The sequence below is a fragment of the Bos indicus genome, chromosome 8, assembly GCF_029378745.1.
Source record: "Bos indicus isolate NIAB-ARS_2022 breed Sahiwal x Tharparkar chromosome 8, NIAB-ARS_B.indTharparkar_mat_pri_1.0, whole genome shotgun sequence".
In the NCBI taxonomy this organism is placed as follows: Eukaryota; Metazoa; Chordata; class Mammalia; order Artiodactyla; family Bovidae; genus Bos; species Bos indicus.
The window spans coordinates 22,377,834-22,404,360 of record NC_091767.1 but is presented as its reverse complement, the minus strand read 5'-3'; the positions used below and the strand labels follow the sequence as shown (position 1 = coordinate 22,404,360).

Here is a 26,527-nt window from a genome sequence, read left to right as displayed (position 1 = left end):
GATTCAAAACTGGCTGTGAAGATCTACTTTCAAGGAACGAACCTTTCTGTAAAGGGGGAAGGATACAGAGCTCCATGTTTAAGAAATTAATGCAGTGGAAAATCAACAGATACTTTCTCTTCATTAACAAATTTGTAAAATCAAGGGGAAAAAAAAGAAAGAGAACTAAGCTTTCACAAAACAGTGGCAAAATGATTCTTACAAAGTTCAGGTTTTCATGTATTTTAGAAGTTGCTTTACCAGCTGAAAACTGAAGTCTAGAATCAGCAATGGTGACCTTAAAAGCAGAGAAATATGAATTATACTCAGTGATTTAAGCCTGACAGGTTTAAATCAGTTACCATGTATTTATTTTGTATATGGTATTTATATCTTACAGAACAAAGTGTTTTCATTACCATGTATAAAATTTTATTTTGTAAACATACATGCAATTTCTCAAATGTAATGTTCTCATGTGTTCAGTTTTTAATGCACACAAAAACTGCAATCAAGTTGATGTTTTTCTGTGTGAGATCTATGCTGGAAACAAAGAATACCTGTATTTCCCTGGTTGATTTTGGGCTGAATCTCAGTGAGGTATCTTTTCTTGGGATGAGGGAGAATCTCTGGACACATGACGTAAGTCAAAGAATGATTAAGTCCACACTTTTAGGTAACAAATTTGAGGATATGGACCAATAAAGAGCTGGATGTGCTTTTATAGACAAGAACTAAGAAAGGAGACTGCAATAATAAAGCAGCAGTGCTTGAGTCACAGATCCCAGGAATGCTCCTCCACTGTATATTGATCCTGTTCTGATATTGCCTTGTATCTAAACTAATGCCTTTGTTTATATCTATAAAAGAAAGCTGGAAATATGTGCAGGCAGCTGCAGTTTAGAAAGCACCATTAAAAAGCATATGTGTTTATAGCCACATCCATCCCAAGTAGAAATGTTAGAACAGGAAAACATCCTGCAGAGATAATGACTGGAGAGTGGGGGAAATGCAGTCAGTTCCACCTGTCGATTCAGACAGTCAACAAATAACCTGGGTGGAAACAGGTGTGAGTATTGGGAGAATTTGGTTTAGTTGGTCTAGCAGCCAGTCAGTATCATTCAAATATGGGTGAATGGTTATACATGTGTGTGTGTTGGGGGATTCATGTGTGTGCCTTTGTTTTTGTTTGTGTGTTGAAAGCTACTGGGTTACAGTAGCAAAAATCCTAGGGTCTACAAGGAAACAGTGTATAAAGAGCACCTAGAATATTAAGACTTTGTCAGCTATTTTTAATGTCTGAATATGTTATATGTTCTATTATTTTTTATGGCTTTGAGAAATGTTTATTAAGGTGTGAAGATAAGTTACTCCGCTCAGAAAATGGCACAGAGAAGCTATCATTGAACTCTATTGTTGAAACTATTGGTTGTGAAAGCTTAAAACTGAGTTGAAATGTTATAGCTTTGAAACCTTTTAAATGACATAATGTGCTAAACAATGTAAATCTGAAATCTTATATGAGTCAAAATATTTCTGCTGATTACCTGATGATGGATACACATTAAGTTTTCTATATTGTTTTATTTTTTGCTTGTTTTCTTTTTAAGAGGAAAATTTCATAAAAATTCTACCTTGAAGCTGTTTTCCTGGAATGTATTGTTGGTGGTTTAGTCGCTAAGTCGTGTCCGACTCTTGCAACCCCATGGACTGTACCCTGCCAGGCTCCTCTGTCCATGGGATTCTCCAAGCAAGAATACTGGAGTGGGTTGCCATTTTCTTCTCCACCTGAAATGTATCAGTTCAGTTCAGTTCAGTCGCTCAGTCGTGCCAGACTCTTTGCAACCCCATGAATCGCAGCACACCAGGCCTCCCTGTCCATTACCAACTCCCGGAGTTCGCTCAAACTCATGTCCATCGAGTTGGTGATGCCGTCCAGCCATCTCATCCTCTGTCGTCCCCTTCTCCTGCTGCCCCCAATCCCTCCCAGCATCAGGGTCTTTTCCAATGAGTCAACTCTTCGTACGAGGTGGCCAAAGTACTGGAGTTTCAGCTTTAGCATCATCCCTTCCAAAAAACAACCAGGGCTGATCTCCTTTAGAATGGACTGGTTGGATCTCCTTGCTGTCCGAGGGACTCTCAAGAGTCTTCTCCAACACCACAGTTCAAAAGCATCAATTCTTCAGCGCTCAGCTTTCCTCACAGTCCAACTCTCACATCCATACATGACCACTGGAAAAACCATGATTTCAATTTGAAACAGTAGAGGGCAGAATAACATTAGTCACAGAAGGCACTTGCTCATTGAGTCAATGTAAACAAATCAATTAACTGCAGGTATTCATGTCTTAGTGTATTTGGTTAGCTAACATAACACAATGTTATACTCAGCCTTAGGGAATACAATTAACACATTTTTTACCAGTGGTTATCCATTCAAATATGCTTCTTAGCAAAGAGACACCAGAGGACAAAGCTAAGTTATTAAAATCAGAATGGAAAAAGTTCCACTTCTTTCAGAAAATAATGATATTGGATGTCTGATACTGTCAGATTAGATAGTAAATAACCACACAGGACTGATGTTAGGCTGACACCCCAATTTTAAACCTTACCTTTTCCTCTTCATTTTGCATTATTTATTCTAGATTTCTGTAAACATACTTGATTTATTTCAATAGGATGGTACATGGAAGATTTTTGTACAGTTTTTTTCTAAGTTAGTTACCACAATCGATAAGGCAATCAGTAATGTGGATTTTTGATCCAACTACTGGGAACAATTCAAAACAATCTATTCATCAGTATTTAATATGAAAAAAATAAACTTTCACCTAAAATATTTTGATGTGATATTTATTAAAAAAGAAATTAGTAATATATGCATCATCTTTTAAAACCCCAAACTAGTGAGAAATAACAGAAACATGAGAATAATATCAATCGGGTTTCTTTATAAACAGGAGAAATGATAAAGTGGAATACAGGTATACCTCAGAGATTTGCAAGTTCAGTTTCAGACTACTGCAATAAAGCTAATATTGCAATAAAGTGAGTCACACAAACTTTTTTATTTTCCAGTGCATCTAAGTTCTATTTACATTATACTGTAGTCTATTAAGTGTGCAACATTATGCTAAAAAAAATGCCATACCTGAATTAAAAAATATCTTATTGCTAAAAAATGCTAACCATCATCTGAGCCTTCAGTGAGCAGTAATCTTTTGGTAATCGTAACATCAAAGATCACTGATTGTAGATCACCATAACTAATATCATAATAATTAAAAAATCTGAAATATCATGAGACTTACCAAAATGTGACATAGATACAAAGTTTGAAAAATGGTGCTGATATACTTGTTCAATGCAGGGTTGTCACAGACTTTCATTCATAAAAAATGCAATTATCTACAAAGCACAATAAAAGAAGATACGCCTGTATTCTTGCTAAAAATTAGGTTAAAAAAAATGATGCCTACCTTCCCTTCTAGTATTTAACACTGTGGTGGAATAATAACAAGTTAAAAATATATGAAGCAAATACAAGGATGCAAAATTATTACAACAAGTAGAAAATACAGTTTCCAAGGCAAAAGTAAGATTAACTTTGAGCTCTGTTAATGAACACTCCACCATAAATCTAGCCACTCTTCACTCCTCTATCACCATGGATTGGCTTTGCCAGTTTCTGAACTTCTTATAAATGAAAATAATGTTAAAATACTTTATCTGTGTCTAGTGCTTTTGCTCAATATTATGTCTGTGAAATCATCCATATTGTTTTGTGTATCAATAATTAATTGTTACTATTATGCACTATGTTGTTGGAATAGATCAAAATATATGTGTCAATTCTATTATTAATGTAGTTTAGCTTTGTTTCTTTGGCATGTGTTGGGACTACTATGAGGAAAGCTTCTGTTAGCATATTTGGACTTTTCTTTTGGTGGATCTAAGCAATAATTTCTGTGGATATATGACACAGAAATTTCTGTGGATATATGACATATGTGGATATATGACCAGGGGTGGGTGGAGTGGCTTTGTCACAGGGTGTGCGTTTACATGTTTATCTTTATAGATAGTACCAAGCACTTTCCAAAAGTTTTAGTGGTTTATACTTCCATCATCAACAATTGTATGTCTTTTTACTTTTTATTTTTTTTACTTTTTACTTTTTTAATTTAATATTTTTAGTTTTAGCGATTCTGGTGTGTGTGCTGTGGTATGACATTTTGGCTTTAATTTGCATCCCATAAGCAGTCATGATGTTGATCACATTTTTTCAAGTTTATTGATCATTTGGAGATTCTCTTTTGTGAAGTGTGGTTTCGCAAAATATGAAGATTCTCATTTTCTTCTTGATACTGAAATACATATTTAAAAAATATGTAAGAAAGATACAGACATAAATAAGCTAGAAATGCAAGTAAGTTCATAATCTTTGGAGGTTTTTTTAACCTGGCTGGTCTGACAACATCATGATTGTCTTTGGCATTGGCATGGGATTGTTCTGATCCATCCAAAATGTGTCCTTAGTAGAGTTTCATCGTAGGTTCATACTCTGTTGGCTAATTCTGTACCAGAAGTCCTTTTCTCAATTGTCTTTCTTCCCTAAATTGCATCCTAGAAGTTTTTATTTCATGTTAATTTTATCTAAGAGAAATCTTTCTGATTGAAATAGATACATGTACAGAAATTTCTGCTGTAACTTATTCAACAATTGCTGGAAGTGTTAAAGGTAAGTTTAAAGCAAGATACTGAGTTTTAGGAGTCCTTTTTAGTGAAAATATTTGCACTGAAGTGAAAATAAGTTTATACCAAGAGGCGCAGATACATAGATATAAGATCTAGAATAGTGCTGGAGAAAACAATCAGGATGTACTTTATTCATCCATAAACTACTGTGAAAAGCCATATAGCAAAGAAGACATTAGAATTCAGGAATCAGTTACTTACTCTTAAAGTTATATCAATGTTTTTATTCATTAAATAAGAAACATATATTAAAATTTTCTATTTATATATTATCAGAAAAATATGATTTTTATCCAAAATTCTGTCTGTCCCATCTTTGTATTTTAACAGAGTCTAGTGAAGTGGTTTGGTTCCTCCATACTGTCCCTGGTGATACAAAGGCTAGAGTCATCATCTTCCAGTACCAACTCTGGGAGACTGAGCTAAGACAAACTTCCTTTTCTTCAGAAAAATGGAAATACTGGACACAATTTAAAAGAGTCAATTTTAAGCACATAGCTAAGAAGAAAAAAAATGGAATGGTATGTAGGTTCCAAAAATTAAAAGGGAGTTTAAAGGTCTCATTTCTTACCCTCCATTCCCTCAAATCCTACTCCCTAGAAATAATGAGACATCAGTTTTCCCCAGTGTAATCCATTTAATATCATTCAACATGTTATGAACGAGCTTGAATACTCTTTACCTAGAAGAATTTAATTGCTGTGTAGTATTCCACAGTATGAAGGGGTCAGTATTTACTTAACCAAATCCTCTATAATAGCACATTTGACTACAATTACCCTTCATATAAGTAGGGCTGCAAAAAAGATTTGTATTCCCATTTGAGTAGGGAATATAAGTACCTAGAACTGCATTTGGTGAGTCCAGTGGTTCAAAAATGTTGGTAATTTTTACCAAATTAATTACTGATATTTGAAAAAGTTTATGTTTCTACTGTGTATAGGTGTCAGCTCTTATCCCAACCATCAGCAAGCTATTTTGTTCTTTATCAGATTTTTCTCTATAGAACGCTACAATTGAATCCTTGATATGTCCAAACTCATCTCTTTGTCCTTCTAATTTCAATCTATGGTAGAAATCTACCTAGCTAGAGGCATTTTGGGGACATTTTTCTCATTTATTTTAGCTCCTGAACGCTATCCTACCCACAAGAGTGTGTTCTCTCTCCCTTCCTCTTCTTCAGTTCAGTTGCTCAGTCGTGTCCGACTCTTTGTGACCCCCATGAACTGCAGCATGCCAGGCCTCCCTGTCCATCACCAACTCCCAGAGTTTACCCAAACTCATGTCTGTTGAGTCTGTGATGCCATCCAACCATCTCATCCTCTGTCATCCCCTTCTCCTGCTGCACTCAATCTTTACCAGCATTAGGGTCTTTTCAAATGAGTCAACTCTTGGCATCAGGTGGCCAAAGTACTGGAGTCTCAGCTTCAACATCAGTCCTTCCAATGAACACCCAGGACTGATCTCCTTTAGGATGGACTGCTTGGATCTCCTTGCAGTCTGAGGGACTCTCAAGAGTCTTCTCCAACACCACAGTTTAAAAGCATCAATTCTTTGGCGCTCAGCTTTCTTCACGGTCCAACTCTCACATCCATACATGACTACTGGAAAAATGATAGCCTTGACTAGATGGACCTGTGTTGGCAAAGTAATGTCTCTGCTTTTAATATGCTGTCTAGGTTCATCATAACTTTCCTTCCAATGAGTAAGCGTCTTTTAATTACTTGGCTGCAATCACCATCTGCAGTGATTTTGGAGCCCAGAAAAATAAGTCCAGTTGCTGTTTCCACTGTTTCCCCATCTATCTGCCAGGAAGTGATGGGACCAGATGCCATGATGTTAGTTTTCTGAATGTTGAGCTTTAAGCCAAATTTTTCACTCTCCTTTCACTTTCATCAAGAGGCTCTTTAGTTCTTCTTCACTTTCTGCCATAAGGGTGGTGTCATCTGCATATCTGAGGTTATTGATATTTCTCCTGGCAATCTTGATTCCAGCTTGTGCTTCTTCCAGCCCAGCATTTCTCATGATGTACTCTGCATATAAGTTAAATAAGCAGGGTGACAATATACAGCCTTGACGTACTCATTTTCCTATTTGGAACCAGTCTGTTGTTCCATGTCCGGTTCTAAATGTTGCTTCCTGACCTGCATACAGGTTTCTCAAAAGGCAGGTCACGTGGTCTGGTATCCCATCTCCTTCAGAATTTTCCACAGTTTATTGTGATCCACAGAGTCAAAGGCTTTGGTATTCCCTTTCTTTGGGATTGGAATGAACACTGACCTTTTCCAGTCCTGTGGCTACTGCTGAGTTTTCCAAAATTGCTGACATATTGAGTGCAGCACTTTCACAGCATCATCTTTTAGGATTTGAAATAGCTCAACTGGAATTCCATCACCTCCACTAGCTTTGTTTGTAGTGATGCTTCCTAAGGCCCACTTGACTTCACATTCCAGGATGTCTGGCTCTAGGTGAGTGCTCACACCATCGTGATTATCTGGGTCATGAAGATCGTATTCTTCTGTGTATTCTTGCCACCTCTTCTTAATATCTTCTGCTTCTGTTAGGTCCATAACATTTTTGTCCTTATTCAGCCCATCTTTGCATGAAATGTCCCCTTGGTATCTCTAATTTTCTTGAAGAGATCTCTAGTCTTTCTACTAGACACAAATGGGTCCTTTAAGGTATTTTTCCTATAACTACACAATTTGCTCTGGAACTATGCTTATTTCTTTCCAAGTTCCATCTGTTCTTTTTCTCCTCCACCAGTTCCTCCCTCCCAAGCAATGAGAATAGATTAGAAGATGTTACTTTAAAATGTCAGCTATATGGAATAATACACTAGCTAAGACTTCGGTTCTTAATGCTCTCAAATTAACTGTTTTGATCAGATTTATGATCACCTTAATCATCTGACATGAAACCAAATGAATCTGTTATTGAGAACAAATAAATAAATTTCCCCAGGGATCTATGCCTTGTTTAGTACAATGCTTATACTGAAACTTTACTTGGAATAAATTTTACTAAAACAACGTGCACTTAGCTCTCTTACACAGAAAAAGTTACATGATTTATGAGTCAAGGGAACCTGCCTTTTGCTTTACTCAAACCTTGCTCCACCCTTACCAAAAGTACATAGTCTCCTCCTTCAGTGATAAGAACTTAGCTGAACAGGTTTCCATACTTCTAAGAAACTGGATTCCTCTTCCATCTAATGAAAATCCATGGGACTGTTTTTGCATTATGATCCTTTCCCTGCATACTTGTAATGTGACTGTGGCTATTTGTCTCTAAATACTCATTACATGCTGGCTATTTACTGTCTACCCATAATGTTTAAGTATACAATCCAAAGAGATGAGGAAAATTGCCATCAAGTCTTCACTAATAGTTGGCAGAAAAACCGATCCAGCAGCCCCTCATTTGGGACAATAACAAGCTAGCTTTTGAAAACAACAATGGGAAAAAGTGTTATACAACAACTATAAAACTGAGCCATTTACACCATTTGCATGTATTGTTTTCATAATTTTTCCAACATATTAAGCCTTCTATAAACTGAACAATAACTTCAAGCTGGTACCAGTGGTTTCTATATTACTTGGCAATTGAAAGCATGACTAACCATCACCAGATCGACAGGGCCAAAGGCCCATAAAGGGTGAATTCAGAAAAGGATTGTCTAAGAAGACCAGAGCAATCAGAAGAGAGGCTCCTACCTGGATTTCTGCCTTACATATCGTGCCATTACTTTACCGTGCCCTAAATATACAAGGACAGAAACCACCCTTTCAACAGAGAAAGATAGATACTTCATTTCTTACTCCAAGAAGCAGTTTATCCAATATCCCATCTAGGAAAAGTAGAGAAATTGAAAAACAAAAATGAAAAACTTTACCCCTTAGCTGCTGTTGAGTCACTTCAGTTGTGTCCAACTCTGTGCAACCTTATGGACTATAGCTTGCCAGGCTCCTCTGTCCATGGGATTCTCCAGGCAAGAGTACTGGAGTGGGTTGCTATGTTCTCCTCCAAGGAACTTCCTGACTAGTGATCGAACCTGGGTCTCCTACATTGCAGACAGATTCTTTACCGCTGAGTCTTATCTCTAGAGAGAATCCCCTTACATATAGAACTGCCCATAACAATATGGTATTGATATATTCCTTCTTTCTTTTAATACTATATTTTAAATTTCTTTATCCATTCAATATTTAGATTGACCCTGTTATGTGCTCAGGTAAAGAGATAAGATTTCATTTGCCTACTGTGAAGCGTTAATTGTTCACACTCCAGTTGGAAGAAAGAGAAGTAACTGATTACACTAAAATGTAGTTTGGGACACGGTAAAAGTTGTGATCTGGAGAGGAACAGATAGATTCAGAGAAATCAGACTATAAGGGCTTTCAGTGAAGGAAAAAGTTTTAAGTGAGTCATGAATACCAAGAATGAGACATTAACACATATTAGGAAAAGAATATGCACCAAGTCAAGGAAACAGAATGTGAGTTTGGGTTTCCTATGGCCCTAAAGGGAAGTTCTATATGTTATGCCATTGGAGGTCAGGTGCTGAGAAAGCAGACTTTCAGACACAATTTACCATGCAAGGAGTTTACTAGGGAGTACTCTGGGATCAACACTTCAGGGAAGAAAAACCAGGAGGATGGAGACAGGGAATGCTGAGTTGCCATGCAGTCACAAAGTGGCCTTGGCCGATTACAGTGAGGAGCTCTGAAGGTTAGATGACCCTTCAGAGGTGGACTGAGGGGTCTGAGCCTTTATACCTCCACATCAACCAGTCACTGAATACAGGCAGACCTCAGGAAGGGAGAGAAAACTTGGGCTAAATGCCAAAAGCAATTCCAGGAATGAACCCCAAATCTCTTTATTTACCAAACATCTACACACCTCAACAGAGATTACTGAACCACTTGCCATCTTTCACCTTGGAATCCTCTATCTTTTAGAAGTTTGGTTTCCTTTGTGTCTGCAGCATATTCTTTGTCCAACTGTAGTGACTGCTATAGTTGTTTTTATTTCATTCAACCACAGGCATGAGAATCAGAAACTCTTACAGAAAGAAATTTGGTTTGTACCATTTTCCTTAAAAGGCAGTTATTGCTATAGGGTGTAACTGGGGTACTGAAGTCTCTATATACACCTTCTTTAAGAGAGAAAAAGACTATCTAATCTGCTGCTGTGAAAAGGTAATGACAAAAAAACCATCCTTACCAACTACCATCTACCAACTACGTTACCATCTATAGGATGCTCACTTCTCTCCAGGTACTGCAGGAAAATGTGAGGTCAGGAATTTCAAGGAGAACAAGCCTTTATCTGTTAAAAGTCTACCATGGCCATCAAGAAATAGGAATGTGGTTAATAATGTGCAGTCACAGGATCAACAGCATCAGCTTCATCTAGGAATTGTTAGAAATGCCAATACTCAGTCCCCACCACAGACCTATTGAATCAGAAACAGTGGGGATGGAGCCATGTGATCTGTGTTTCAACAGTCCTTCACATGATTCTGATGTGCTGGAGGTGTTGTTTAATTTACTGCATGTGATGAGTATTCTAAGCCAAATCTCTACAAGGGGCCAACTTCTTTTTTTAAATTTAATTATTTTAATTAACTGATTAACTTATCTTCTGTCCACACCACATGGCATTTTGGATCTTAGTATCCTTAGTTCCCCAATTAGGGACTGAACTCATACCCCCTGCAGTGGAAGTGCAGAGTCCTAACCACTGGACAACCTGGGAATTTCCTATTGTTCTTTGTTTAAATCTCAAAAATAAAATAACTTTATTTGTCCTGGATCTAAAATGAATCCATATTTATGAGAAAACTATTTAATTAGAAAAGTGTTGGCGTGTTGCAATTCATGGGGTCACAAAAAGTCGGACGCGACTGAGCGACTGAACTGAAGAGAACGTAAATTGTATCACCCAGATGGCACTGCTATGAACATTTTAGTGTAATTTCTTTTCAGACATTTTTCACACATATTTGTAAAAAATATGATGATACTGTACTTATTACTGTGTAACCTATTTTTATTTGATTTAGTAATCTATTTAGCTCAGGACATGTAGATGTAACAATGATAATTCAGATGACTCACCGAATGAATGAACTTACCTTTACTCTGAGCTCACTCATGTATTGCTAGAAGGGTATCTAGTTTTTTAAAGTATTTCTCTTTCTTAGTATCTCTAAACTTAGAACTTTGGATTTAAAGTTTTAAAATGGTACACGTATTTCAGTTCAGTTCAGTCACTCAGTCATGTCCAATTCTTTGCGACCCCATGAACTGAAGCACACCACGCCTCCCTGTCCATCACCAACTCCCAGAGTTCACTCAAACTCACGTCCATCGAGTCGGTGATGCCATCCAGCCATCTCATCCTCTGTCGTCCCCTTCTCCTCCTGCCCCCAATCCCTTCCAGCATCAGAGTCTTTTCCAATGAGTCAACTCTTCACATGAGGTAGCCAAAGTACTGGAGTTTCAGCTTTAGCATCATTCCTTCCAAAGAACACCCAGGACTGATCTCCTTCAGAATGGACTGGTTGGATCTCCTTGCAGTCCGAGGGACTTTCAAGAGTCTTCTCCAACACCACAGTTCAAAAGCACCAATTCTCCGGCACTCAGCTTTCTTCTCAGTCCAACTCTCACATCCATACGTGACCACTGGAAAAACCATAGCCTTGACTAGACGGACCTTTTTGGCAAAGTAATGTCTGCTTTTGAATATGCTATCTAGGTTAGTCACAACTTTCCTTCCAAGGAGTAAGCGTCTTTTAAGTTCATGGCTGCAATCACCATCTGCAGTGATTTTGGAGGCCCAAAAAATAAATTCTGACACTGTTTCCACTGTTTCCCCATCTATTTCCCATGAAGTGATGGGACCGGATGCCATGATCTTCGTTTTCTGAATGTTGAGCTTTAAGCCAACTTTTTCACTCTCCTCTTTCACCTTCATCAAGAGGCTTTTTAGTTCTTCTTCACTTTCTGCCATAAGGGTGGTGCCATTCACATATCTGAGGTTATTGATATTTCTCCCGGCAATCTTGATTCCAGCTTGTGCTTCTTCCAGCCCAGCGTTTCTCATGATTAGTTTGTATTAGGCAGCTAAGGCAGTCATATAAGCAGGATGTCAACTTAAGCTAAATGTCTGGGGAAACATTAGTATGTAAAGTATTGGTTTTGGCTTCTAAATATTATCTGCTGTAAGTTTCCACTTGGCAGCTTCCACATGGAGAAGTGTTCTGTTCACCTTAGTTCTGAGGAAAGAAATGTCTAGGGGTGAAGATACACTGTAATCAAGTAATTCAAGATTTTGAGAGTATGGGAACTTGAATAAGGAAATCCAAAAGCAAATTATTATCATTATTGTCATCTTTATATTTGCCAGTAATATTATACAATGCTGTTCAGGTCTGTAGTGTCTAGAATACAATGCAAGCTTTGAGTCAGGCAGACTTGAGAGGCAGTCTTTACTCTGGCATTTGCTCACTCCGTGGCTTGCTACATTACTTTGAGTCAGTTACATACTTGACTTTTAAAGTCTTGTTCTCACCTGAGGAAAGAAGATCATATCAGAAACTACCTTGCAAGATTAACCGGAGAATTGAATAACATGTTAAAAAATGTGTTTGGTTTTGAAAACGTTCCTGGTTTAAAGAAAACAACAAAAATTCTATAGGCATGAGAAGCAAATAACCTGTAAGGACAGTTGAATTGATAAATACTTCTCCTTTCTCCACTTCCCTATCTCTGCATGAACTTGAAGGTACCTGGGCTGAAATGTGAAGCTGACAGACTTTGTCCTGACTGCCCAGCCTCTGCTTCCTCGCCCTCTGTCACTGCTGCAGCTGACCCTGCCTAGGTCTCAGGATCCTATTTAGTTCTTCCGCGTTCCTTTCAAGCCAAATCTGGAAGCACTGGCCAACAGTTAACACACGTTAATTAAACTGAAAAGGAATATGCTCCTCAGCAGGCTTTTACAGCCAGCGATGACTTTTAACTAGAATTATACAATGAACCTGAAGCAGAGCACGCCATAAAGTAATAGAATGAGCACCAAATTTCTGGGCCACAGCTATGCGTCTCACATTGATGACTGTGGAAAAGTCACCAAGCCTTAGTGACCTTCAGTTTCTCCAGCCTCACATTTGTTCCATGATGATTTTGGGGAGCTCCTGGGTGGAAGAGCTGGAAGCCCTTCCTCATCAGCATCTCCTCTCCTTTGACATTGGTACCCTTCTTTCCAGCTCTCCTCCCACCCAGCTCTTGCTCCGGGCCAACCCAAGGGCAGGCTGGCTCATTCCTGTTTCTTCTAGCCCTCACCTAACACTTCCTTTGACCAACAGGACTCCTCCATGTATATTTCTGATAACTGTGACTTGTTAGATATATTTTATTATTTTAATTTGTACCTTTCAAATGACTAAAAATCAAAATATAAAAATATGTGGTAAAGCCTCTTCTACCCTGTCCTCCTCCCTTAGTTTCTCTCCCCAACCTACCCCACAAAATATAGGTTATCATCACTGTAATTTATTGCTTGTATATTTGTGATTTATTCATACATAAGGTCAAATATAAAAAATTTGTATTACATTTTAATCTCAAATGCAGCATTTTATATACAGTCTGCATCTTGCCTATTTTTATGTTTTTTTTTTCCCCCCTAGTATGGTAACAGCACCTCATTCTTTCCTCCAGCTGAATAGTTTTCCTTTGTGTGAATATGTCTTAACTGTCTCTAACTGGAAGGATTTGGGTGTTTTCCTGTCTTTTGATATTATATATAATGTTGCAATGAATAATGCTGTATGTAAGTCACTTCACATGAATGCAAGTGTTTTTACAGGACACATTGCAGACCTGCACTTGATGAATAAAGGTATACATGCATCTGTGATTTTAACAGAGTTCACCAATTTGCTCCACAGTGACTGTGCCAGTTTCTGGTGCTCTGGAAAATTATAAGAGCATCCCTCCTCCAAAGTCTCCATGACAGTGTTTTAAAAATTGAATTCAGTCTCATCTATCTGATCGGTTGTAAATGGCATATTATTCACTTTTAATTTCTATTTTTAATTGTTATGTTTGAGGTTGAACCTCTTTTCATGCATTTATTTTTTCCTCTGCAAACTGCTTATTCATGTCCTTTGGCCTTACTTCTATTGTGTTGCCTATAACAAATAATCAGTTATTTTCAGAACTTGCAAGATAAATTATTCCTAATATTTCTCATTGTTGCTATCAATTTCTGGCAAATAAAGAAATCACTGGACAGCACTCAGAATGGGAGAAAGTATTTACAAATGAAGCAAATGACAAGGTATTAATATCAAAAATATACAAACAGCTCATGCAGCTCAGTAGCAAAAAAAAAAAAAAAAACAATCAAAACATGAATGGAGACATACAGATGGATAACAAAGACATACAGATGGCTAACAAACACATGAAAAGATGCTCAACATTCACTAAATAGAGGAATCAAAACTATAGTGTGGTATCACTTCATACCAGTCAGACTAGCCATCATCAAAAAACCTACAAATAATGAATCCTAGACAGAGTATGGAGAAAAGAGAAACCTTTTACACTGTTGGTGGGGTGTAAGCTGACACAGAGACTATGGGGAACAGTATGGAAGTGCCTTCAAAAATTAAAAATAGAATTACCATATGGCTCAGCAATCCCACTCCCAGGCATATAACTGGAGAAAACTATAATTCAAAAAAATACATGCACCCCAATGTTCACTGTAGCACTATTTACAATAGCAGGACATAGAAGCAACTTAACTGTCCATCAGCAGAGGAATGGATAAAGAGGATAATATTTCATTATATATATAATTACATAATATTACTACTCAGCCAGAAAAAGGAATGAAATTGTGCCACTTGTGGAGACATAGATGGACCTAGAGACTGTCATATAGAGTGGAGTAAGTCAGAAAGACAAGACAAATATTATATAATTGTCACCTATATATGGAATCTAGAAAATGATACAGATGAACTTATTTGCACAACAGAAATAGAGACACAGACAGAGAGAATAAATATATGGATATCAATAGGGAAAGGGAGGTGGATCAGATGGTAAAGAATGTGCCTACAATGCAGGAGACCTGGGTTTGATCCTTGGGTCAAGAAGATCCCCTGGAGAAGGGAATGGCTACCCACTCCAATATTCTTGCCTGGAGAATTCCATGGACAAAGGAGCCTGGTGGGCTACAGTCCATGGGGTTGCAAAGAGTTGGACATGACTGAGCAACTAACACTTTCACTTTCATGTATAAAATAGATAACTAATAAGAATCTACTATATAGCACAGGGAACTCTACTCAATGCTCCGTGGTGACCTAAATGGGAAGGAAATCTAAAAAAGAGGGAATATATGTATACATATGGTTCATTCACTTTGCTGTACAGCAGAAGCTAACACAACATTTTAAAGCAATTATACTCCAATACAAATTAATTAAAAAAAAGAAATCACTGGGATGAATATTCAATGATAAGCAAAGTATTACAGTGAAGATAAAGTTCATTATATCTACTTGGCCAGTTTTTATGAAAATATACTAATTTGAAGAAAATTATGAAATATTAATGATTCACTTCAATTCATGAAAATTTCAGATGGACAGAAAATACAAAGTGACATTACAAAATAAAAACAACTGTAGTCAATGTGCATCATCTTTAAAGCAAAGATACACACACACACATACACACACACACACACACAAACACACAAAACCAAAGAACAGTACTACTTTAAAACAAAAAGAAAATAATAGTGCCTGGAGAAATCCCACTACCCCTCCATGCTATGCTTTTAAAGCCTGCAGTCGGCCGTTCCTTCACATGGGTCAAGTTTCCATGCCCTGTTCACTCAGCTTTCTTGTGAGTCGGAATACCAAGAACAGACACCGGTTGATTTCCACTTGGACAATAGTCCAGGCACAGCTGCTATAGTCCTGGCTTTCCAGGTAATCATGGATCCTTTGGAAATACATTTTAACCTGTAATCTAAGGTTCTCACTGCCCAAGGTGTCACTTTTCTGCTTTGCTTGCAGTCTCATGAGTGCTTCTAGGTATTCCAGCTGTTGATGAAGTTCAACAAGGAACTTTTCTGTGTGACTTTCCTCCCAACCATCCAGAGATACAATTGCCCTGAAGAGGCTGAAGATCTGTTGAAGCATCTCATGAAGAATGGCCAGTACTTGTCCTTTCTGATACTGGTGAGGATTCACAGACTTCTGGGGAAGCAGGAAGTGTTTCCTGTGTGGTAGACACTGCTGAACTGACGAGGTCTGCAGTTTATTCAAAAGTTTTAAACTCTCTTGGTTCACTCTCCTTTGCTGGCAAAGAACCAGTTTCAGCTCTTGGGAGCAAACAGTGGAAGAAGCCAACAGAACCAACACAATTTCAAAGAAAGCCTTGTTAATCATGGTGAAGGTCAAATATTCCACTTATCTCTGTGCAGACTGGATAAAGCCCAGACTCTAGTGATTATTTGTTTTGTACATCTTAGACTATTCTGGAAAGTGTTCTCTTTTGTAGCTTTGTTTTCTAATGTTGTCATTTCTCCAAGTTTACATGTTAAGCTTTCTGGTTCCCTTTTCACAAGGTTTACGGGACACTTCTTCCACTTTCCATTGTGTTGGTTTATTTGAGGAAGTAATCAAAAGAATTTGTTTTCTCTGCATGTGTTCCTTGAGACAATAACAGACCAGTCATGCAAAATGATCTTCTATTACTCTCATTATTTATTATACACAAAGTTTCACTCAACACAATATGCTTTCTAAATATTTAGTCAAGCTTATTAAAGTTCTTTTATTGAGAGTAAGTTTTTCTTTTTAAAGGAATGGTCTTTCATGGAGTTATGTTTATCAGAGGCTTAGCAGCACCTATATGGTGTATGTGCAGGTGTGCTAAGTCACTTCAGTCATGTCCGACTTTTTTCGACCCTAGACTGGGGCCCGCCATGTTCCTCTTGTCCATGGAAATCTCTAGGCAAGAATACTGGAGTGGGTTGCCACGCCCTCCTCCAGGAGACCTCTGACCCAGGGATGGAACCCAGATCTCTTACATCTGCTGCATTGGCTGGTGGGTTCTTTACCACCACCACCACCTGGGAAGCCATAACACAGGCAAAAATTAAACAAGAAAAATTTAACTGAGTAAATTTAAAGGTCAAATTGGTTCCACCGAGCTATAGCAAAGGAAAGGTTTTTAAAGTAGAAAGGGGGCAGAAAAACGAAAATTATTAACAAAAAAAGTACTGTTTCAGGCAAAGTTGCCTTCCTAAGGGGGATGGAGGTGCCTATATGCAGATTACTTCACTACTGCTAACCAGGTAATTCTAGGTTGACTGGTTAAAGGTTACATTCCTGGGGTGTTGAAATTGCAATTAAGTTAAATATTAAGTCTTGGTTTACTGGCATGGAGTTTAGCATAAGTAATTCCATTTTGGGTCTGTTGTCTCCTTTTTACACTACTAAATTTTAAACCTCAAGTAGAACTGTATCTTTGCATAAATGCTTGAGCAGATTAACCTTAAGATATGTATCAGCAATCTTAAATTGCTTTGTGTCTTAGCCAAGCAGTTCAATATCTAAGATTCTAGCCTATGGAAGTAATATAAAAAGGAAAATATTAGCAAAAGAAGATTGTTATAAAATTATTGCAACTGCAGAACATTACAGACACCATATAGGTCCAACAATAGTGGAATGGTTAAATAAATGTTGGGAAATCCGCATAATGAAATGCTATGTAAACATTATAAATAATCACATCATATGTGGAAAGAGTTTGGGAGCAGTTGATTAGTCTATATTCCCTAGGGTACCAATAACTAAGGAAAACCAATGTGGCTAGTTTACATCAGTAATGCTTCTTGAATTACAAGTTCCGTATTCTTTTTTTAACAACTACCTTTTAAATTAATTAATTTTTTGATTGTGCTGGCCTTTGTTGCTGCATGCAGCTTTCTCTAGGTGAGGTAAGTTGGGGCTACTCTTGGTTGTGGCGCATGGGGTTCTCATTGTGGTGGCTTCTCTTGTTACAGAGCACGGGCTCTAGGTACACAGGCTTTACAAGATGCAGCACCTGGGTCCAGCAGTCACAGCACGTGAGCTCAGTAGTTGTGGTGCAGGGGTTTAGTTGCCCCACGGCATGTGGAACTTCCCTAGATTAGGAATTGAACCTGTGTCCCCTGCATTGGCAGACAAGCGGATTCTTATTCACTGTACCACCAGGAAGTCTCCAGTTCCATATTCTAAATTCTTCAGAATAAACCCCCAATCAACCGTTCCAATCTTATCTCTCACTGTTGCTCCAAATGTGGTGTATGTGTGCACACTCAGTTGCTTCAGTCGTGTCTGACTCTTTGTGACTCTATGGGTTGTAGCCTGCCAGGCTCCTCTCTCCATGGGATTGTCCAGACTTGTGTGTGTATGTTTAGTAATATTTTCTTTCTCTAAAACATCACTTGTTGCCTCCTTCATTCCCAGTACCTGTCTGTCCAAGGACTAAGGACTACTTCTCCTTTAGGGCCTAGACTGCTCCCAGGGAGCTATAATCTCTTCTCTGCATCCTCACAGAACTTTGCACCTTTTAAGACACTTTTCTTGGTCTGTCTTATAAATGGTTATTTATTTAATTGTCTTACAACCTTCTAACATTAAGACCTCTTATGAATGTGTAATAAACACTCCTATTTTTACTGTCTATACAACTATGCTGCTACTGCTGCTAAGTCACTTCAGTCGTGTCCGACTCTGTGCGACCCCATAGACGGCAGCCCACCAGGCTCCCCCATCCCTGGGATTCTCCAGGCAAGAACACTGGAGTGGGTTGCCACTTCCTTCTCCAATGCATGAAAGTGAAAAGTGAAAGTGAAGTCGCTTAGTCGTGTCCAACTCTTAGCGACCCCATGGACTGCAGCCCACCAGGCTCCTCCATCCATGGGATTTTCCAGGCAAGAGTACTGGAGTGGGGTGCCATTGCCTTCTCTGCTATACAACTACAGTAGGAGCTTAATAAACCCATGTTGTCTTGGACTGACAATGTGCTCTACCACAAAGTAATACAAGATGTTACATCTCATATTTGACCTTTTTTTTTTTTTTTTTGCAGGTCACTGAGTGAGATCACAAGTGCTGGAAAAAGAATATAAACATGCGTGGCCTCATTATCCACCAGCTCAATTATATGTTGGTGTCATTTAGTCATTCTGATCTTAATAAATTAAGTCAACATGGTCCATGGAGGAATCTTTTCCTGTTCAAAAGTTCAACTACATCAATCAAAAGGTTTCAAACATTTTGGGTGCTGTGGAATTTGAACTTTCAGATCCAGGTCCATGAGAGTCAAATTACAGAAATGTCTTATCTGAGCTAACAAGGTAAACAGGCTTTAAGCTGATGTCAAGGAGTGGGAGTTGGCAAGAAAAGAAAACTTCACACTGAACTGGACAGAGTAGAAACCATTCAAAGGTAGTTATGTCATGTTAAACTTTGTGCCCATGACTATAAACTTAACATCCAAGCCATGTATAGTTTGCACTGAATATTGTTCTGTAAATCATGTCCTCTTTGAAAAGTTTTTAAACTCTTCACAGGATCAAAAATTACCTAGTAATTCCATTACAGTTATTAGTTATTTGACATCTGTACCTTGTGTTTCTCTGCTTGCTGGTGTCATCAGGATGACAAATGTCTCAATACTTCATTCATGTTTTCACATCCAGGGCAACTAGTAACTTTATAAAGTGACTCAGTGGCCAAAGGGCTCTGTTCCTTCCCACTGGCTGCTACAGAAGCCAAGTGCTTAAGGAAATGGTAGAGAAAAAGAAGAAATTTGTCACGTATTATCAGCTGAATTATGGAATTTGGATTTTGAAGTCACAAAGACCTGGAATGGAATATTCTCTCTACCATCTGCTGGTTGTGTGACTTTGTGAAAATTACTTAATCTCTATCTGCCTCAGCTTTTTAATCTCTAATTTATAAAACATTTTTAAGGATTAGCAGATAAAATATTATAAATAAAAATATAGTATGGTGCCTAAGGGTTCCCCTGGTGGCTTAGTGGTAAAGAATCCACCTGCCAATGCAGGATTCGTGGGTTTGATCCCTGGGTTGGGAAAAGCCCCTGGAGAAGGAAATGGCAACCCACTTCAGTATTCTTACCTGGGAAATTCCATGGACAGAGGAGACTGGAAGGCTACAGTTCACAGGGTCACAAGAGAGTCAGACACAGCTTAGCGATCAAACAGTAGCAACAACATGGTGCCTAAATTGTGATAAATAACTAATACATATTTGTTGACTTCCACTTAACAAATACTAAATCAGCCACATTCTTCCTAGGGATTCATAGTTATGGTAAAATATTTTTATAGATAGAACAGAAGAATTAAAAACGAAACGTTTTTATCTTCTTGTGGCTCTTTTGAGCTGAGTTGCTCTGGGCTTCTGAAAGGGTCTGATGTCACTATATCTCCTCCCTTAACCCCTTTGTACTATTGTTGTCAGACATTTTCATATGTTTTAAACCTCAAATGCATTGATATTGGTCCTTTAAATTAGTCAATTACATTGTGCTTGTAATAGTAGAGAGATTTTGGAAATCTGTTTTCTATATTTACTCACATATTCACTATCTAACCAGCCATACCTACCATTATCACACATTTACCTACACAGATACCATTTCTAGTGGTCTTCATTCTTTTTTAAAAAATTTTGATTGAAGTATAGTTGATTTAGAATGCTGTGTTAACTTCTGCTGTATAGCAAAGTGATTAAGTTGTACAAATGCATACAATCTTTTTTATTCTTTTTCATTATGGTTTATCACAGGATACTGAAATATAGTTCCCTGTGCTATGCATGATGACCTTGTTTTTTGTCCTTCATTCCTTCTTATAGATCTAAATTTCTATGCGGTATTTCTTTCTTCTTGAATAACTTCCTTTAATGTGTCTTGTATTTCAGTTTGACTAGCAATAAATTCTCTTGGCTTTTGTTTGTCTGAAACATTTTTTTCATTTTTCAAACACTTTTTACTAGGTATAGAATTTTTAAATGACAGGCTTTTTTCCCTTTCAGAACTGTATTAAAGGTATTGTCCCACTGTCTTTTGGTTTGTATAATTTCTGAAGAGAAGATTGCTATCATTCTTAATTTTATTCCCCTGTACATAATGTTTCTCCTTGTTCTCTGACAGCTTTTAAGATTTTCTCTCTGTAATTATTTTCAGCAATTTGATTATGATGTGCCTTGAGGTAATTTTCTTCTTGTGTCTTCTACTTGGGAGTTTCTTGAATCTGTGCTTCTATAATTTTCATCAAAATCAGATAAGTTTTAGACCTTACTTTTTCCAACATTTTTCATCTTTTTTTAGGACTCTGTTGTGGATATGTCAGACCATTCAGTAGTATCATATGGGCCAATGATGTTTTGTTCATTTAGTCTTTTTCTCTTTTGTTTTTGATAGTTCAATGGCTATAACTTCAAGTTCATCTATATTTTCTTCCTCTCTGAATTTCAAACTCTGACAATCTGACAATCAACTCAATGAGATCACTGATACGTTTGGGTTTTCTCCTCCTCCTCCTCCTCATGCTGCAGCCTAGAAATTTTCTACATAGTAAGCAGGAGCAATTTTTCTACATAGTAAGCTAACTATATTTATTTCCTTTTTCTCAAGGATCATTATTCTATGTTTCCTATTACTCAATATCTGAAAGCTATAGTATTGTATCATATGTTTTATTTTGTTTTTCAGTTGTTTAAAAGTGGGAGGGTGCATTGAGTCATCTATCATGCCTGGAAGTTGAAGTTCTCTCAACATTAATGATCTAAATTAGAAGCTAGCAAACTACAACCCATGGGTCAAATCCAGTTTGCTACTTGTTTTCATAAATAAAGTTTTATGGGAGCACAACTGTGCCCATTCAATTATGTATCACATATAACACTTTCATGCTCTAACTGGAGACTTGAGTAGTTGTGACAAAAATAGGCTTTGTGAGTGACTTCTTAGTTTATCATCTGAATGTATGTTTCTGTTTATTCATGTTTTCCATAAATTGAAGATCTAATGTGACATTTCTCCAAAGAAAACATACAGATGGCCAATAAACACATGAAAATATGCTCAACATTACTATTAGAGAAATATAAATAAAAATACAATAAGGTATCTCCTCACATTGGTCAGAATGGCCAGCATCAAAAAACCTGCCAATGATACATGCTGGAGAAAGTGTGGAGAAAAGGGAACCCTCATGCACTGTTTCTGGAATGTAAATTGATACAGTCACTATGGAAAACAGTATGGACATACCTTAAACTAAAAATAGAACTACCATATAACCCATAAGTTCCACAACTGACCATATACCCAGAGAAAACCATAATTCAAAAAGATACATGCACCCCAGTGTTCACTGCAGCATTATTTACAATAGCCAGGACATGGAAACAACCTACATGTCCAGCCACAGTGGAATGGATAAAGAAGATGTGGTACATATATACAATGGAATATTACTCAGCCATAAAAAGGGATGAAATTGGGTCATTCGTAGAGATGTGGATGGACATAGAGAATGTCATACAGAATGAAGTCAGAAAGAGAAAATCAAATATAGTATAGTAATGCATATATGTGGAATCTAGAAAAATAATATAGATGATATTATTTACAGAGCAGAAATAGAGACACAGACACAGAGAACAAATGTATGGATACCAAGGGGAAAAGTGAGGGGGCGTAAGTGGGAGACTGGATTGACAGGTGTACTACTGATACTACGTATAAAACAGACCGTGAATCAGAACATATTGTATAGCACAGGTAACTCTACTTAATGCACTGTGGTGACCTGAATGGGAAGGTAGTCCGAAAGGGAGAGGGTATATGTATATGTATAGCTGATTCATTTTGCTGTACAGTAGAAACTAACACAACACTGTAAAGCTACTATCCTCCAATACAGATGAGCCTAAAAAATAAAAAAAATTTATGCTGTAATTAGAATCCTGACTACCTCTCTGAGTTAAAAATGCACCAAAACAGTTCATTAGTAAGGAAGGTATTTAAACCACAGAATGGCAGTATAAGATCAATTACTTATAGCCTAATATCAACTTGCACTGTTTTCAAGAGAAATACAGTTTGCAGCATCTAGTAGTCTAATAACTGTGGTCAACAACACATTATTGCTTTGACCAACTGAATTGTTCCCATAATGCATAAGCTTACTAATCACTCTAACTTATATTGAGATACTTACTGGTTAGTGTTAAATATTTCCCTCTGTTTTGCTTTGATTACTCTAATGGACATTTGTTACTTTCTGCATATTCACTGCCATCACCCCTCTATTTTCTGGGGACTATGGGTAAACACATCCTGACTTCTCTGCCTACTCTTGGTTCTTGTGACCAGACTCAACATGATACATGCAGCCCTGATCCAAACTACTTACTGGCTCACTTTGCTCTGGTTTCAGTGATGATTTCAGGAAAGGTCATTTGTCCCAGTGATTCCTCATCAGTCCCCAAACTTTTTGGAACCAGGGACTGATTTCCTGGAAGACAATTTTTCCACAGACCAGGTATAGAGGGGATAGTTTAAGGAAGATTCAAGTGTATTACATTTATTATGCTCTTTTTTTTTTAATTTTTGGAAATAGTTTATTGTGAAGCAATAAGGAAGGAAATTATTAATATATGTAATATTAGAATATGAACACATATGAAGAGAATCCTGTGATAAAGCAAAAAGAAATGTTCCCCCCACCCTCATTTTCACATGTAGTTATGGGATTCACAAGCTACTCAGTCATTATTATGCTTAATACTGTGAGGATCAAACAGCTTTTTCAGAGACTTTGTACTATTTGAATGTAATAGTTAATGGATTCTTAAGTGGTTTTAGTAAGACCATTCTCACCACAAGAATGGAAAATTGTGCACTTTATTTCTAATCTAATGCCACTGCTCCTCTGACAGCAGGTACCGGTCCTTAGCCTGCAGGCTGGCGACCCCTGCTCTACTCCTATTTTCTGAGCATAAACTTGCAAATTAAATTAACAATATTACTTTATCTATTGTTGAATGCCGGAGTTGTAAATGACCTTAAATAGCATGTAATCTCTGCTTCCCTTTCTCTTCCTGAAAAAAACTCGTTCTGAAGCCAAAAAATGGGTAGAAAAAAGGAAGCATTGCCCTGGAAGGGGGCAGGGACCCCTGGTGGTCCAGATCCCATGGTGGGATGGCAGAGTTCAAAGAGGGTGGGGCATGTCTCCAAACAGAGAGATTACCTGGTATGAGATGTTGGAGCCTGAGAAGACTGAGTATCTTCAGGGAGTGGGGAGGGCAGCTGCTTTGAAAAGTCACAGGCTGAGCTGGGTGAGAAAAGCAAAGTTTCCAATGGAAAAAGTTTCAAAGTACTGTACTACAAAATTTTATTCTTTATTTGTAAAAGTTGTATAGATTTAAGGTATACAATGTGAAGTTTTAATACACATGTACATCATGAAATGATTATGACACTCAAGCTAACGAACATGTCCATTACCTCACATAATTATGTAAATACTTACTAGTTTTAAAAAGTGAAAGAATAACTTTACAGTGGAAAAGCACAGTAGCGGCAACCTCATTCACAGGATCAAAGTGAACCCCAAATGGGACAAACTGAAATCATAGATGACCAGAAAAGATGCAACTCAAACAACACAACATCCCCTTTGCACTCTTACTGCCAAGTGTAAATAACTTTAATCATGAAGCACCATTACTTAAACTGAGGAACACTGCACAAAACAAAACAAGTCAAAAAGATCAAAGAACTGCTACAGAATGAAAGTAACGAAAAGAAACTGGATCAAACTGGGGTCTCCTGCATTGCAGGCAGACTCTTTACCAACTGAGCTATCAGGGAAGCCCCAGCTTAAATAACCCATTTTTGAAATGTGGTAACTGAGGCATCATAGGGGAAAGTATCCTTCTTTTTACACACTATCGTCACCTTTACTGTTCTTTATTCACCTTTTCATAGTTTAATTTAAGCCAAGAATGGCAAAAATGCAGGGCAAAAAAAGGCTACACTCCCCACTATGAATATATCAATATAGCATGATGTTTTAGCCCATGTACTCTAAAATGTGGCATATTAGATTTAATCCCAACTTTATCTAATTTGTCTGCTGGTTGGTCTTGGGCAAGCTATTAGCATTTCTGTGTCTCAGTTACATTAATGTAAAGATAACTGTCATAATGGCATCCCAAATAGATGGAGAAACAGTGGAAACAGTGTCAGACTTTATTTTTCTGGGCTCCAAAATCACTGCAGATGGTGACTTCAGCCATGAAATTAAAAGACTCTTACTCCTTGGAAGGAAAGTTATGACCAACCTAGATAGCATATTCAAAGGCAGACATTACTTTGCCAACAAAGGTTCGTCTAGTCAAGGCTATGGTTTTTCCTGTGGTCATGTATGGATGTGAGAGTTGGACTGTGAAGAAGGCTGAGCGCCAAAGAATTGATGCTTTTGAACTGTGGTGTTGGAGAAGACTCTTGAGAGTCCCTTGGACTGCAAGGAGATCCAACCAGTCCATTCTGAAGATCAGCCCTGGGATTTCTTTGGAAGGAATGATGCTGAAGCTGAAACTCCAGTACTTTGGCCACCTCATGCGGAGTTGACTCATTGGAAAAGACTCTGATGCTGGAAGGGATTGGGGGCAAGAGGAGAAGGAGACAACAGAGGATGAGATGGCTAGATGGCATCACTGACTCGATGGACATGAGTGAACTCCGGGAGTTGGTGATGGACAGGGAGGCCTGGTGTGCTGAGATTCATGGGGTTGCAAAGAGTAGGACAGGACTGAGCGACTGATCTGATCTGATCTGATCTGATGGAGCTTTTGTAAGATCTAATTGATATAATCCAATTAATGTGCTTGTCTCAATGTATGGCACATGGTCTATGCTCAATTAATAATATTAATATGGTATTTGTATTAGACATGATTAATAGATTATAGCACTCTTTTCCACTGATCCCTAGGTAACTGCTTTCAACATAGCTCTCCAAGCAGACCCCAAGCTATTAATCACAGCTGCAAATAAGATGCTGTCTATCTTCCATGGATGATTTTTCAGTAAATGTCGATTACATAACATGTACTGTTCCTCACAATACTAATTTATTTAACACATTTTTATTGATTGCTTATCTTCCTATCACTGCTTTAGACCTATTATTCAGTGAGGCAGGGATAAAGATCATCAGAATGTGGTTTAATTGGATTAGGATGGCTGAGGAGGGAGAAAACAATAATCAAATTATATAGTATAATATAAAATAAGAGTTTAGATCAGAATAAGATCAGTTGGGAGCATCTTTTGTTCCTATCTACTGACCTCTTGGTTATAGAACTTCCGTACATACAATGAGCAGAGGAAGCAGCCCCTGCAGAGAACCAGTATTTAAGAAGTGAGTAAAAGAGGACACCATGAGGGAACTAGAGTGACTACTACACTGGTAGAAGGAAAAGCCATTTTTCAGGAAAGAAGGACAGTCTAACAGTGTCCAATGCTGCAGACTGGATAAGCAAAATAAAGTACTTGAAAGCATATGTTGGAGTTAATGCCTTGGAAGTCACCAGTGACTTTGATAAACAGAATTTTTCAATAGGGTATTCTGGGTGGGAGCCAGATTTCAA

General features: G+C 37.7%; 1 protein-coding gene across 1 annotated transcript in view; it reads right to left on the bottom strand.

Annotated features, from left to right (window-relative positions):
- Window positions 1-21,344, bottom strand: part of IFNE (interferon epsilon) — a 34,559-nt gene extending 13,215 nt beyond the window's left edge. Inside the window, exon 1 of the mRNA XM_070794453.1 lies at window positions 1,614-21,344. Within this exon, the coding sequence (XP_070650554.1) occupies window positions 15,644-16,225 (582 nt within the window). The 5' untranslated portion in view covers window positions 16,226-21,344 and the 3' untranslated portion in view covers window positions 1,614-15,643. The remainder of the gene's footprint in view (window positions 1-1,613) is intronic.
- Between the last annotated feature and the right edge of the window lie 5,183 nt (window positions 21,345-26,527).